The sequence below is a fragment of the Prosopis cineraria genome, unplaced genomic scaffold (genome assembly GCF_029017545.1).
Source record: "Prosopis cineraria cultivar Desert tree isolate PC_DT_omini unplaced genomic scaffold, ASM2901754v1 PC991, whole genome shotgun sequence".
Lineage (NCBI taxonomy): Eukaryota > Viridiplantae > Streptophyta > Magnoliopsida > Fabales > Fabaceae > Prosopis > Prosopis cineraria.
In genome coordinates this window covers 14,372-30,539 of record NW_026556316.1, presented here as the reverse complement: position 1 = coordinate 30,539, position 16,168 = coordinate 14,372, and the positions used below count along the sequence as shown (strand labels likewise).

General features: G+C 33.9%; 1 protein-coding gene and 1 long non-coding RNA gene across 2 annotated transcripts; both read right to left on the bottom strand.

Annotated features, from left to right (window-relative positions):
• Positions 1-2,045: 2,045 nt before the first annotated feature.
• Positions 2,046-3,672, bottom strand: LOC129299000 (uncharacterized). Its single transcript, XR_008590467.1, has 3 exons — positions 3,594-3,672; positions 2,866-2,931; positions 2,046-2,317 (listed from the first exon to the last, which is right to left on the bottom strand). It is a non-coding gene; the product is annotated as an uncharacterized LOC129299000 (long non-coding RNA).
• Positions 3,673-9,197: 5,525 nt separating this feature from the next.
• Positions 9,198-10,856, bottom strand: LOC129299001 (uncharacterized). The gene is made up of 2 exons (XM_054937436.1): positions 10,718-10,856; positions 9,198-10,101 (listed from the first exon to the last, which is right to left on the bottom strand). Exon 2 carries the CDS (start codon positions 10,083-10,085, stop codon positions 9,387-9,389), a length of 699 nt encoding a protein of 232 aa, XP_054793411.1. The 5' UTR covers positions 10,086-10,101; positions 10,718-10,856; the 3' UTR covers positions 9,198-9,386.
• Positions 10,857-16,168: the final 5,312 nt, after the last annotated feature.

Sequence of the window (16,168 nt, the reverse complement as noted above, 5' to 3'; positions counted from 1 at the left end):
TTTAAAATTATGTTCTCAAAAGTCATGATACATCCAACCCGGTCTAGACTAATATCAAGTCAACCTTATGTCTCGAGTTAATCAGGTCCATCGATAAAACTGGTAACAATTATTCAACAACTAAAAAGAAAAAAAAAATAATTCCCCACTGACTCTTTGTAATTGTATAACTAATTATTGAGGAAAAAAGAATTTTTATATAATTCGCTTATGAAACATTTAAAGCAAGGTAAGTCATGAGCAGTCATATATTATTATTTGCAATTTTATTATTATTATTATTATTATTGGTCATACCCATACTGGTTGGCACACCAAATTATTTTCAATTTTTGTCAAACCTAACTTTCTAGAGAAAGTGGCTGGGCCTCTCAGAACCATCACTTAATTAATGGCTAAGTTTCATGCCAGAAAGAAAGGAATTTGTTATGAGAATGAAACAGACTGAATATATACTTGCTTGCTTTCATTTAACTCTTGCTTAAATTATTCTGGATTGGTTATTGTAGATAAGAAGTCTTCTAATCTTAATCTTATATTACAAAATATCAAGTGACCTCCCACGGTTGTATTTGCTTGTAGGTCTCGGATTTTCTTTTGCCATTTTACTTTGCAGCAGATCAAGTGTCTTCATGATGACATTTGCAGGGGGGTGACGTAGATCTCAGGCAACTTGATGAACAAACATTTGAACGAAAGGCTCTGAAACGGTTCAAATTAAGCAAAACGACTGATTTTTTTTTTTTAAATGCCCTTCCGTGGTCCCTGAAATAAAGCCCAATTTCTACCAAACTGGCTCTTAAAAATTAAGCCCCTTTATTTTTGGTAATAAAAAATTAAGCCCACTGAATCTGCAAATGATTGCTAGCTTACAACATTGACAACCCCTAAACCAAAATCCCATACTTGCCGGCTACAGCGGTTAACGCCTCAAGACCACTAATAAATTGACTCGAAACACTTCAACCCCTTCTACAAGCAAACATAATCAAAATAAATTATAACGAGACCATAAGTCTTGTGTTTCAGTGCCCTTTTTCCAGAGCTCTTTGGTTTGCAACAGGGCTGGCTTTGAAATCAGATAATGTTTTTTGATGTTCCTGCCTTCATATCTCATTGGTGTAAAAACGCTATGGAGGAAGATCAAAGTGTAACAGCCCTCCTGGGTCACCACTGCCTCTCCAGGGTCTTTTCCCAGGCGCTGGACAACACACATGTCACCACATGATTGTCGGCTTTAGCCCAGGTGGTACTGAGCATATTCCTCACCCCACCCTCACGGGGGTCTTTTGGAACCTCCCCAGACTCGAACCTCCAACCTCTACCACCTTAACGAAGTTGAGGCGAAGTCTGGTACCATTGAGTCAGACTCAATGGTACCAGACTTCGCCTCAACTTCGTTAAGGTGGTAGAGGTTGGAGGTTCGAGTCTGGGGAGGTTCCAAAAGACCCCCGTGAGGGTGGGGTGAGGAATATGCTCAGTACCACCTGGGCTAAAGCCGACAATCATGTGGTGACATGTGTGTTGTCCAGCGCCTGGGAAAAGACCCTGGAGAGGCAGTGGTGACCCAGGAGGGCTGTTACATAAAAGGCGCCTTTTAATGTAACAGCCCTCCGCTCACCCCGCCTACCCGAGGTCTTTTGCGGCGCTGGACACTCTCCCCCCAGGCCCCACAACAAGGGCGACCCCACCCTTACGGTGAGCATCAGGAGACAAAGGCTTCCCCGCAGTAGTGTGCAGGATTATTCCCCTTGCAAGGAGCCTCCCCAGGTTCGATCCTCCAACCTCTCCTATATAACAAAGTTGAGGCTGAACCTGGTACCATTGAGGCAGCGGAAGCGTGGTGGGCCCATAACCCACAGGTCCCAGGATCGAAACCTGGCTCTGATACCAATATGTAACACCTTCAAATTTACAAACCGATTTTTCGCAAATTATTAATTCAAGAAATCATTTTTTTTTCATTGAACCCTTATCATACCCTTATCATGGTAGAAAAATTTCTACCATGATACATCCAAGACAATATACCACAGGTCTTAAAATATCTCAAAAAGCAATTAGAACCATGAGGGACAGACATGGTCCTCATAGCATGTTATTTAAATTAGGTCATGAATCAAAAGGGACAGACATAATCCTCTTGGACATATAAATGCATTTAATAAAAAGGATTAGAGTTTACATGCTCCATAGACAAGATATGTCCTAAGTTGGCACAAGATACATTGTATAATCCAAAATAAGAGGTAACATAAAAGATGGTGTCTCATACACCATAATTACACCTCTGGTGCTTTCTCGGCCGGATTCGCTCCTGTAAAAATATTAATCACGGGGAATGAGACTTAAAAGTCCCAGTAACCAAAAATTAATATGTAATGATGCATGCGGATGTAACTAATCATGCGATTGCTAAGTGGGCACACAAAACATTTAACCGAACAATATTTTCAAACAAACCGAACAAGTATTTAATTGCATGATTGCACCTTATATCCTTCTTTCACCATGCTCGGACGCCAAATCACCCGGCCAAAGGTGAGTTGGACCAAGCGACACGCCACTCATTGGGTCCAATGAGGGCTTACCACGTGGTAATAATTAACCGAACAGAAATTCCCATTAACACCATACATTAAAATACCCTGACAAGTCATGCATCATTCAAATATCCAAACAGGAATATATCCGAACAATAATATCTCATCATGATAAACAAAAATAAATTTTTAACCCACTTGACAATAATTTCAAACAAGTATATACAGTATTTATTTTCAATAATTCATAATTTTTCCAAACAACAAAACAACACATAACCATTCACAAACACACTCATCACAACACATTAATAATGGTTACCTTGTGTCTTGAATAACAAGTTCCCCTTCACAACTCCTTTTTCACCACTATCTTTGTCAATATAATCTACATAATTATTTCACAATATTATATATTAATTTTACATTAAAATAAATAACTCTAATTTAAATAGTTAGAAAGTCTTAGATCTATAATCTATATTAACACTAATTTAAGATTTATACCTCATTTAACTTCTCAAATTCTTTTCTAAAATTCTCGTACCCTAATAAACTATTTTTTTATCTTCAAATCATTTCTAGTATCACAATTTCATCCTTCTATATTCTAAAAATTCGTCCAAAAATAAATTAAAAATTTTAAAATTATCCTGAAGCCTCAAATCACCTTCTATAACCTCAAAAATACCTATTCATACTTAAATAAATATTTAATAATTATAGGTTTATCCCTACATTTCAGATTCCACATAAATTCAACCATATAAATCTATATTTTAACTCAAAAATTCTTAAACATGAGTTTCAATCCTCAAGAAAATATTCTATAATATTTATTATATCCCTAAGAGTTTTAACCTATATTTTTAATCCATCATATCATCAGATTAACTATCCTATAGAAAAATCCTAATCAAAATATTTACTCTATCCTACAAAATAATCATATCACTAGAAAGCTAATATTATTTAGAAAATAACTATAAATTAATTTTGTAATTAAATAAATTCTTAAATGCTAATCTAAACAGGAAAGTTAGAACATACCTGAAGACAAAGAAATAATCCCCCCTTGCGAGAAAACGCCGAGCAACGTGAGAGGAAGAGAGAAAAATAATATAAAAATGGGATTGTAGTCCCAAAATTATATTTAAAAAAAACTATAGGTTTGAATTTAATTATTCAAACCTTGGGCCAAAAGTTGCAATTTCCTCTAAATTGCATTTTAGCCTCTCATGCTTCCTAATGCACACACCCCCTCCTTTTATACATGAAGGTACCTCTTCTCTTCCCTCATCTAACCAATGTGGGACTTAGAAACAACAACCTTCCACCCTTTTTTTTTGTTCCTTCTACCTTCTTTTTTTTAACACACATAAAAAAATTATTTATGTATTATATCTTAACTAAATATTGCTTATGTGATTTTAAATTTAAATTTTTAAATTTATAATTAAATACCTAACCATAATATCATTTCTAAATAACCTCAAATAATATAAATTCCTATTATTATCATTTTTTCCTCAAAATCTAAATTTCACAATTGTTTTATTATATAAAAATCAGGATGTTACACAAAGCCTCAAAATTGTCATGTTTGTTTTATTTGTCTTGCAGGTAATCTGGGACTATAGAAATCAGAGGAAACACCATAACAGGACCTCTTTGATCGAGCAACTGAAATCGAGCTTGTTGGATCTTCAATGAATATTCATCAGCCATAAAAAGTGGCACAAAAAGGCATAATCAAAGAGCGGAAATCAGTCTTAAAGAAGCAACAGTTAGAAGAGTATGGTTCATTTTTATTGAAGCAAGGAGTTCCAAAGGACAAGGAGGACAAGGAGCTGGAATGAGTACGTGCAAGATAATAATTTTACTGAATTATCAGCAATTGGATAAGATTGCAAAGACTAGCAAGACACCATCTCTCATGTTTTTTTCTAATGGAATCTTTAAGAATGATGCTGCATAGGGTTACATCCTTTGGACCCCCGGGTTTCTCTGGTGTCACGCTATGCTTTATCCATCTTAAGCAGGTGCGATTCTTCTTGCGTAAGGCAGAACAACACTTGGACCTCCGACGCTTCAACCAAGATGTGCAAAAGATGCTTCACAACTTCAAGTAAGGGTTTGTGGAAATTCTTCCTAGAAAGTACTTGCCTAGGTGGAATGAAAATTTTAATCTTTTGTCTCATTTTAACTTGCATGACCTTGCTCTTAATGTTTGAAGTCCTTTAATCCTTTGTTCAAAAAAAAAAAAACGAGACCATAGGTCCAGACTGATCACTTCCATCAAAACCTTCATCTGATTTGGTTTGAACCTTAAGGTTAGCAAAGTCCACCGGCCTTCCATTAGGTGCTGTTTGAGATTAAGATACTCGTTTGGATGGAAATTGGAATTGGGATGGGATAAGAAATTGAATGGGAATAAGAATGTGAGCAAGAATAGAAACTCTCGAAAGACTTTTTGACATGTAAAGAATTAATGCTTCTCTCGCCCTGCCCCCTGGGGGACACCTTTATTTATTTATTTATTTATTTTTTAATCTGCCAAAACCAAGTCTAATCTTCACAGTCCGAACACCTTAAAACCAACTAGTTTGGATATGATTTATCTACCAATGGATTAATAAATTCACAAGCGGCAATCAACATCTAATTTCAATATCATTTCATTAACCCACCGGGAGGTGAGATCTGTTAAGATTCATATCCACTGGTACACTCAGCCCCGCTTTTAACTTGACACACGAGTTCATAAAGTTGAATACGTACTCCTAGATGAACATTCCTATCCTACCCATGCATATATGTTGCTTTCATCTCAACCGAAAAAAGGAAAAGTATAAATTGGCAGATATTACATACTTGGGAAAATGGCAATCAAGTCTCAAAATATCAATTTTATACTAGTTAAATCCTAACTAATTCTAAAAGGCCAATCAAGTCCATGCTGTTTTTCCCCAATCAGAATTACAAAAGAAATGACAAAAATGCCCCTATGAGTAAATATAACATGTACACTCATCAGCTCCAACATTTTCCTCCCGATTTGCCTTTTTCCTGCCATTAATGAAAGCTGTATGTAAATAGTGGAGTTGTATGTTGAAGAATACTCATTCCTGAAATAAAATTATGATTGGAAGAGGTGAATTGCCTTAATTATTGACTCAAGGAAGCTTAAGGAGTTGTGCTGATGCGTGTAGACAGGTTTTTTTTTTCCTTGCAAATACTTGCATCTGAACAAAAAGGTTTACTCCATGAAGGTCTGATTTCTTGGAAAATGGCTTTTGTAAAGAAAAAGATGGAACGGTTTTCTGCAACTGAACATGAAAGATTTTTTTTTATTTCACGTTTCTAAATATTTAGCATGAAGATTCGACATTTTGCAACTGAAAGTGTAAGAAATTACTATCGAGTGTCCATATTTTAAGATAGAACGCTGTCACTGTTTAACTGATGTGAAAATCACTTATGTCAAAAGCAACTTATTTCTAAGTGATATATTATTACATTTTATTTTATTTCTTATAAGTTGATATTATTGGGTACGATGGAAAGTAGTTGTTTAAAGAAAATTTTTTGTTATTTTCATTTTGGTGGAGATATTGTAAAAGATATGCATGGGACAATGCATTATGATAGGGGGAGTTGTAATGGAAGAATGATTAGAGAAGGAATGTCTCTTGAATGACTTGTTAGATCGATTTCATCATCCTTGAATTGTGATTTAAATGGAATAGAGTTGAAGTACACAGTGAAGTTTGATTGCAATGCTCTTTTAGACCTTAAAGATGATGAAGGGATAAATCAATTAATGAAATTGAATGATAATTTTGCTCATGTGTACATCATTGGAAGGACACAGCAAAGTACAAAGGCAACAAAAGATTCAATTGATGGATAAGTTTTTTTAATAGTTGCATAATTAATATTATGCTAATATGAATATGGATGGTAGTACTAAACATGATTTGAATGAAAATGCAGAGCAGGATGTTCAGCTGAGAATTCACATGCTACACAAGATCTTGAAGTTCTATCATGTGTAATACAAAGTATCCCAACACCAATGCCTAAACTAAATGCAACGAAGTGGAAGGATTTGCTAGTGGGACCTGGGCAGATTTTTGCGAATGCTGATGATTGTAGACAAGCAATCTACGAGTATAGTATTGCACTATGCATGTTATCTTCGTAGTTCATAGGAGAAAATATACAATGACACTATATATCATGTTGAGACCCATGAGATGTCAAAGCCAAATGCATTGACAATATCTAAGCTCATAAGCCAAACCTTTTTGCCGCCTCCTAGAACATCTCGATCAGCTGGCAAATCTTGTCATGTGAGGACTGAGTCTCAATATCAGTAGAAGAAGGTTTATCATTGTTTTCATTGTTATAAAGCAGGTCGTGCATGGAAGAGATGTAGAAATCTAAAACCAAGTTGATGTTATTGTAAATGGGTTACCACATGAACTTGAATTTGGGTGATATACATATATGGATAGTTTTAGATCAAGTTAGATTTAGTTAACATATATAGGTTTTTATACATATATATTGGTAGTATTGGGGGATTTTTTTGGTACATAGCAACCCCTCTTATATTAATCCAAGTTCATGCTTTTGTGTATGTGGACAACTGATATGTGCAGATGTATTAGATGAATTAATACATGCAACTTATATGTACATTTCATTTCTTCTGTAATCACTAAAAGTGTGCTGTCTTAAAATTTCGAATAGAGGTTGCAAATTATCTGTAAGGCAGTTGCAAAATTTGGTATGTCAATTGCAAATTACTGGAGCCATGTCCTAAAATAATTTGATAGCTTTGCAAGTTCAAGAATTCAAAGTTATTCTACTCAAAATTTCGAGAAAGAGTTGCAAATTATTCGTAATAAAGTTGCAAAATTTAGTATGTCAGTTGCAAATTACTAGAGCGTTATCCTAAAATAATTTGATAGCTTTTTAAGTTTAAAAATTTAAAAGCTATTCCACCTAAAATTTTGAGAAGGAGTTGCAATTTATTTGTAATGAAGTTGCAAAATCTGGTATGTCAGTTGCAAATTACTGGAGCCATGTCCTAAAATAATTTGATAGCTTTGCAAGTTCAAGAATTTAATAATTCTTCCACCTAAAATTTTGAGAAGGAGGTGCAAATTATTTATAAGAAAGTTGTAAAATTTGGTGTCTCAATTGTAAATTATTGGAGCATTATCCTACAATAATAACTTTAAGAATTCAATAATTCTTTCACCCAAAATTTTAAAAAAAAGTTGCAAATTATTCATAAGATAGTTGCAAAATTTGGTGTCTGAATTACAAATTACTGGAGCGTTGTCCTAGAATAATAACTTTTTTAAAAATTCAATGGTTATTCCATCCAAAATTTTGACAATCAATGGCAAATTTGTCTCGAGCTAGTTGCAAAACTGGGTATTTAAATTGCTTGATAACTTGTTGATTGGGTATAATGTATAACTTGAACATTATAAATACGTTTCAATATTAGAAGTTGGGAATAAAATTGTGAAAACAAATTACAGAATTACAAAGTTACAAACTTGATTAATTGGGTACAATGTATAACTTCAAACTTAAAATCCATTTGAGCATGTCATCACTTGTATAAATTAGATAGTCCCCCTTCAGCTAAGACACTTAGGGAAAAAAATTGAAGAAGAAGCAATTTCTACATAATCAAAATGATGAATGTTGATGAGAATCAGACTCTTCAACTAGACAAATGCATCACACCCATCAAAGATTAATGACCAAAATGGATTACAGATTAATGACCTAAGCAACTGATCACTTAAGGTAGAGAAGAGACGTCAAACAAGACTAAAATAGAAATGACAGACAGCTTTATTGGACAGCTCGGGGAAGAGACGACAGAGAGCTTTACTTGCTTGCAATGAGATAGGGAAGAGACGATGAACAGGACAAGGAAGGAAGAGACAATGAACAGGACAGGAAAGGAAGGGACGACGAACAGGGCAGGGAAGAGTAGAGAAGGAGAAACCTCAAATTTTCATCAACCAAATAAGAGTATTCCAATTATTTCTCATTATATTAAAATGCCACTCAAAGACCTAGAGACTTAATTGACCTTTCAGAATCTCTTAAAACTTACCTTGAATAAAATTGATCTTTTAAAACCTAATTGTCATTTTTCCTACATACTTTTCTATATTCCTAAAATTTGTTTTGATGAACCTATATACAACGTCATCTACCTACCAACTCTCCAATACTTCACGGGAAACTCAACTGCGAAATGTAACTGCTAAGATCGAAGATGAGAGCCTCGTGTAGTTACATATATGCATTGAGAGGAAAGGCACGCAGAAAAGTTACGTAATGCAAGACAGCAACGGAAACAATCCAATAATCCTCGTGTACGAATGCAATTAAAATGATCGAGCAAGGAGCTCGAACAACAAAGGAAGCATCAAAGAATACGTCGTTCTGTAGCTGACATGGACTTTACAACCCTCCGATTTATGGACTTAAAATCCTGAAAAATGCAGACGGAATATGCTCTGATTGTCTTCTGCCGGCATCAACCTCCTAATCGACAGACCAGTAATAGCTAAATCATAGAGAGCATATAATTCAGAAACACGAGGCACAAAGTAGGTAAGTCAGCGAACTATGAGGGAACAATTACAAGAAGCACGCAAGCTCAGTGCAGCAATTGATAATACAGTTGTAGAAAGCTGAACTGGCAAAAATCTGAAGAGCGAAGATGACCTCTTAGGTATTTACAAGCATGATAATGAACTTCAACAAGACATTCCTGAGCTCAAAGGCAAGATGGTTTTATCACCCGAAAATTAAAGTAAGGAGGACTAGCACACCAATCAACAAAAAGAGATTCTTCAAAACATTGTCTTCATGCCGGTTCCCCTGACCAGTTGGGCGGGTGAAATCACGTGCGTGTCCTCCATGAAAGGCATTATATCCAAACGGATAACCAGAAGTTGTTCCATAAACCGTGGCATCTTGAAAGCCATGGAATTGAATATTAAGAAGAGATGGGATAAAACCACCAAAGGCCGTAGAAAGGGTGAAATTTCCCATCCTTCCAGTTGCCATGGGTATGAATCCTCCCATCAATCCAACGCGATAATTTCCAAACGGATTGGCTTGTGGTGGAGGAGTGGCTTGTGCTGTAGGAGTTTCTTCAGGCCTCTGCCCTGCAGGCCGACGGGGAATCTCCATTCCAGGGTAAGACTTTGTTCTGGGATCAGTCGATGTTTTACCCCTCCCATATAATGGAACCAGCTTATCTTCCTGTACAAGAGCCTTACAAACCGGACATTCTTGAGAATGCGAGTGATGGTGGAGCCATTGATAGAGACATGGCCAACAGAATAGATGACCACACAGAGTGATAACTGGGTCTTGGGCTAAATCGAAACAAATATTGCATTCAAAATCCCCAGCATCATTCGAATCACTCCCTGAGCAAGCTGGCCTTTGAGAAGACGTGCTCATCGATTCCCCTAACCCATTCGCCATGACTCACCCCTTAAACCTTCAAATGCACAAACAAAACCCTCTTCATCTTTTTTTATGGCCGAAAGGGGTACTTCATAAATTTCTCAAGAAATTTTTTTCATTCGCGAATTTTTCACAAAATAAACAAACCAAAAGAACAATCCCTTACACCCAAAAAGAACCTAAAACATAAGAAAAACAAAACCCTCTTTATCAATCAGGGAATTATGTAAATGAAAAATTAAAAAATGCTTAAGAAAATCTGGAACTGCTACAAAACGCAAAGCATCATCGGCAGCCAATGGAGGATAAGATTAATAGAAATCACCAATTTCATTCAAAGTTAGAAATCAATAGAAAAAGAAACTTTCAAATGACTGGATTGCATATTCAAGAAACAATTAAAAAAATACTAATGAAAGAAAAGATCCTCGCTATAAAGCAATACAAAATCAAGGAAAGAAAACAAAAAGAAAACGCTCAAATCAAGCAAGTGGAAGCGTTAATAAGGACCAAGGAATGAGGAAAAGGAGGGATCCCGGAACGGTAACCAGGACATAACGATCATCAAACTCCACATCAGACAAAATGGCGATTGAAAATTAATAAGAAAAGGGTGCAAGTTAGCAAGAAGATTGGTAGTCGAAACTTACAATTTGCTTGAGACTCGATAGGCAGGTTGGGGACGGAAGAGAAATCAAATTGAGAGTAAAGGCTCTTTAAAACCCCAAAAATGGCGATTACTGGGGAAGCCTGCGGAAGCTTCCAGGTTTTTCCGGTTTTGTCCGTATGAAGTAATCCACGCCTCCATGGAAACTCTTTGAAATTATTTTTATTTTATTATTTTAAAAATTAATATTTTATAAAACATGTTTTCAAAGTAAAAATAATAATAAAAATAAATTTTCTTGTTTTTGAAAACAATGATTGCAGAACTTTTTAAAGTTATTTTTTATTTTTTTATTACTTAAAATAATATTTTATTTTTTTATTTTATAAAATATTTTTTAAAAACATGTTATTAAATAAATTTTTTTATTATTTTATTTTAAACAATAAAATATTATTTTTAAAATAAATTTTCAAACTGTATTCTTTATGTTTTCATTAGATGGAGAGTTCCAGAGATGCTGCTTCCATACTTTTTAGTTTTTATAAATCTGATGAAGTTTTTTAAATTTTAATTAAGAAACGACAAACATATAATTTTTACTTTACATAATATATATATATATATATAATATAAAGTACCCAAAAAAACGGCAAAGGCTGCTAAAAATTTTATTATAGAAATTAGAAAGAATAAGTATATATTTTAAAAAATATTTTTTGGACTTATACATCGTATGAGTACCATATTAGTTACTAAATAAAAAAAACAAAAATCGTGCTCAGTGCATCCCACCAGGAAGTTTTCTTTGGCCACAACCAGGAATTTTTTTTTTTTTAGACTTTCAATATTGTTGATTTATTTGATATTTAATTTGTAGAGATTGCTCATGTGTCACATGCTCACATTTAATATTCATATTTTGAAATTCAATTATTAAACATATTATATGAGAAATGATTGTTCACTAATTATATGAGAAGTAACTTTTTAAAATTGCTTAAAAATTAAGTAAAAACAAAGAAACATAGATAAAATATCGCAATATACAGAAAATAAAGACGCAAAGTATTGCAAACAAATTATGATAACACACAAACATATATCCTTGACTACTTCAACCCTTTCCTATGCTGGACGAGAAGTCATGATCAAGTCAGTTCTCAATGCAATTCTAGTGTATCCAATGAACTGCTTCAATTTTCCACTTAAAATTTGCAAGGAGCTCAACATTATAATCTCCTATTTCTGGTGGGATAGGCATGCGAATGGAGGAAAAACACATCGGAGATCCTGGGAAGTTGTTAACAAATTCTAAAGACATCGTTGGTATGGGATTCTGTGACTTTGAGAAGACGAATAATTCTTTACTAGCTAAAACAGCTTGGAGGTTAATTCAAAATCCATAGGTACTATGGGCTCAAGTGCTTAAAAGTGTGTATTTTCCTAAAGATGAATTTGTTGATGCAAAGAAAGGTTACAAAGCCTCATGGTGTTGGTCGAGCATTGTTGACGGTAGGGATTGTCTATTGAGGCACCTTCTTTGGGATATTAGTGATGGCACTTCTATTCGAATTTGGGGGGTGACAAGTGGGTGCCGAATGTTGTCTTTCCTAAGAAACCTGAAGATAATGATTCCTATATTGTGAAATATGGCAGAGTAAGTGATTTAATTGTTGATGGTGTATGGAATGTTTCTCCTATCTGCAGTTTTGTCCCACCTCTTATACTGAATGCTATTATTAAAATTCCTATACTGAATGCTATACTGAATGCATCTACAAATGAAGTTTACCAGGTAAAATTAGGCTACAGACTGGAAAAACTGCAGTGCAGGATTCTTTATTTAGACCTGGCCCTTCTTGGTCACTCTCTACTGGCATTTGGAAACTTATCTGGAAGATCCACTATGTACCCCAAGCGTATCTTATCTAAAGCTGTGGTAACAAATTATGCTCTTTTTAACAAAAGGAGATCTAGCACCCAGGTATGCCCTCTTTGTAAATTTGAAATTGAGACATTGGAACATCTTTTCTTTCTTTGTCCCTGGGTTCGACCTGTCTGGTTTGGGAGTAATTTTGGCTTTCAATTTAATATTTCTAATATTACAAGTTTTGAAGCCTGGTGGGAGTTTCCTGTGGATATCAAAAATGGATTTTCTAATTTTGACATTGCTCTCATTTGCTGGATTTTATGGCATATTTGGAAAACAAGAAGTGACAAAGTTTTTCAATTTATATACCCCAATCCAAGTACTGTTATAGAGCTTGCTAATGCATCACATAAGGAGTACAGGGCCACCTGTGTTGCACTTGCTCCCGAACCAGAAGTCCACACTATTCAGCCAGTGAATATTTCATGGAAACTGCCTGCTGAAGGTTTTCTCAAAGTTAATATTGATGGAGCCTTCAAGGAAAAATCTGCACATGCCTCTATTGGAATTATCACCAAACTGGTGCTTTTTTATGGGGCTTTTCTGATAAAATTAAGTCTATCTCTGCTTTTATGACTGAAGCATTAGCTTTGAAACGAGCTCTTATGTTAGTCATATATCTTGGTCATGATAAAGTTATGTTCGAATCTGATTGCAAACTTTTGGTAAACTGCATTGATCATTGCCAACCTGATCTATATGATTGGAGGTGTAGAAGTATCATACAAGACAGCATTGTTGCTCTAGCATCTAAAGCTGGATTTTTTCTTCAATTTACTCCTAGGAGGGGTAACTTAGCAGCTGTCCTTATTGCAGCTGAAGCTTTTAAGGAAGTGAGCCCTGTAGGGTGGGTGTTCACATCATCAATTTCTTTGTCTTTCGTTCTAGCCACTGATGTTCGTGATGCTACGACGCCTTACAATGTCTACTTCTCCAAATGTCAGATTAGGCATTGGCTAATTTCCTTTGTTGTTCATTTTTTTTTTTTTGGTTGTTGCTTCTGTTTTCGTACTTTATTTCCTCGACTTTGTCGTTGGTTTTTTTTTTTTAATGATATTGCAGGATTCATGACCAAAAAAAAAGTTATAAGATGTTTCTTTGACCGTTTATAAATATTTCATAAAAAAAATCATAAAGATGATAATACGTTTATTAGTTTCAAATTTGTTTCAATTATTAATTTGGTTTCTCCAATTTAATTTTATCAATTTGGTCGTTTTCACTTTTTTAATTATCTTGTTAGTCATTTAACTTTCAAAATACAAATTTACCCTTACATTAATCTAATGTATAAATTATTTTAATAAATTAGCATGTATATATAGTTAATTGAAAACAAATTAGCTCACTAATTATTTCAAGGAAAAACACTACTTTTTAATCTGAGTTTTAGTTTAGATCTCTATATTTTTCTCAATGTTTCAAGTTCTTATACCTTTTGTATACTGTAACATTAGTCTCTTCATTTTTAAAGGAATGTTGATTTGACACAATGTTAAATAATTTTTTTGACATGTTTGTTAACACTGTCAAATTTGTGCTGCTGTGTTAAATTGGTATTGACTTTTTAATTAGCAAAAAAAATTTAAAAAAAGTTAGCCTAGATTAAAAAAAAAACTCTCAAAGAGAGAATAGAAGGAGTGAAGCTTGTTGTTGGAAGAAGAAAGGAGATGTGGGTGAACATCCCTTTCATCGCACCTTGGGTATGTTCGGTTTACTCATCAACTGAGGTTAGGGGTGATATCAATCTCAATTGAGGAGTAAAAAGTTGATTACAATGTCTCATATCTTGTTTGGATGAAAAAAAATATTGAATGAGCTTTTGAAGTAAAATCAGTTACAATCGAAATCACTTGATAGAGCTTTTCAACGTAACGCCCATTAAAAATGTTGGGGGATATTAAAGGTAAAAAAAATATCAATTTCTCTCTCCTCATATCCTCTAACGCCTCACTAGATCGCTTGCTTATCTTCTTCCTATCTTTAGGTCCTATTCATCTTCTTTGCTTTCCATTCGTTCAATTTTCACAAGCACAACTATTGCCTCTCCTCGCCATTGTTGCCGTCTGAGGAGGTGCCAATAAAATTCAACGAGCAAATAGTGCACGCCGTTGATAAAAGCCATTCTTTTGCGATTATAGATTTAAAGGCTGTGAACAGGGGTGAAGAAAAGATGAGAGGGTTAAGTATAATATTATATTATAATTTTTTATAAACAATATATAGTTTAATTTATTAATATATAATTATTATAACTTATTAATATTACATTATAATTTATATTATAATACATATGACTTAAATATAATCATTATTAATATATATCTATAACATTGTAACAATTTCTCTAAATCTAAATATTCTAAATTATGACATTAAAAAATAATTATAATTATATTACGTGATTTATAATTTATTAATATTTTTTTACATATTTACTCTATTTTTTAATCTAATTTTTTTAAAAAAATTGAAATTTTAAGTTTAATATTTTTTAGAAAATATTAAATTAATTACAAAGGTATAAAACAAAAAATTTATGTTTATTTTTATTATTATACATCCCAACTGATTTTTAAATTAAATTATTTAAATAAATTTTAATTTATTCAACTGACTTTTTAAAAAAAAAAACTGTCCAAATATAAATCACGTTAAAATCACAAACTTTTTTTAATTTTAATTTATTAACTTCAATTGACTCTAACCTTAATTATAAAATTTTTTAATCGAAACACACACCTTGTCCCTTCCTTTGACGTAACCCCTCCTCTCTCTTCTTAGCCCACTTCATCACACTATGCTACAAACACTTTACCTCTCTCATGACCAGCTTGCATGCCTTCACATGGCCACTGGTATAGAGTCCTTCCCTCAACTTGAATTCTCCACCATTGCCATACCCACAGACCATGATAATTGGAACCACTTGTCCCCCCCTCGTCATTTGGAAAGCCTTCATCAGTGCCCTAGACGACTTCCACTGCTGACATCCTCGGCCCCCAAAGCAGAAAGGAAGAAGGCTACAATTCTATGTTGACAGAAGTAATCGTGGTAGACTAAGAAGCAACCCATGAGGTTGAGGATTTTAAGGATCTTAGATTGGTGCACCTTCTGAGTTTTGATATCAGTTGCCAAAGCCCTTACTGGTGCCAACAAGAGCGTTGGACAATGGGCAGAATAGTCAGTAGAGAGAATTTGAGAGTTTTTATCAGCCCAACTTTTTTTAAAAATATATGATGTCACTTTTTTTAATTCATTTTATTGATTAAAAAGTACATCTCAGTAGCAATTAAATATATCACCACAAATTTGATGTTAGTAGACACACGTCAATAATTTTAATATTATTTGTACCACCTTAATATCTCTTTAAAAATAAAAGGATTAATGTTGTAAATAAAGAAAAGCAAATTTGAAACATTGAAAAAAGGTACAAAAACTTAAATCAAAACTCAAGCAAAATATAAAAATTATAAATTATAAGTTCAGTAATATTGTCTTTTGCATATTCACTAGCTATAAATGTAAAAGAATTTTGGATATCAAACAAAATATAAG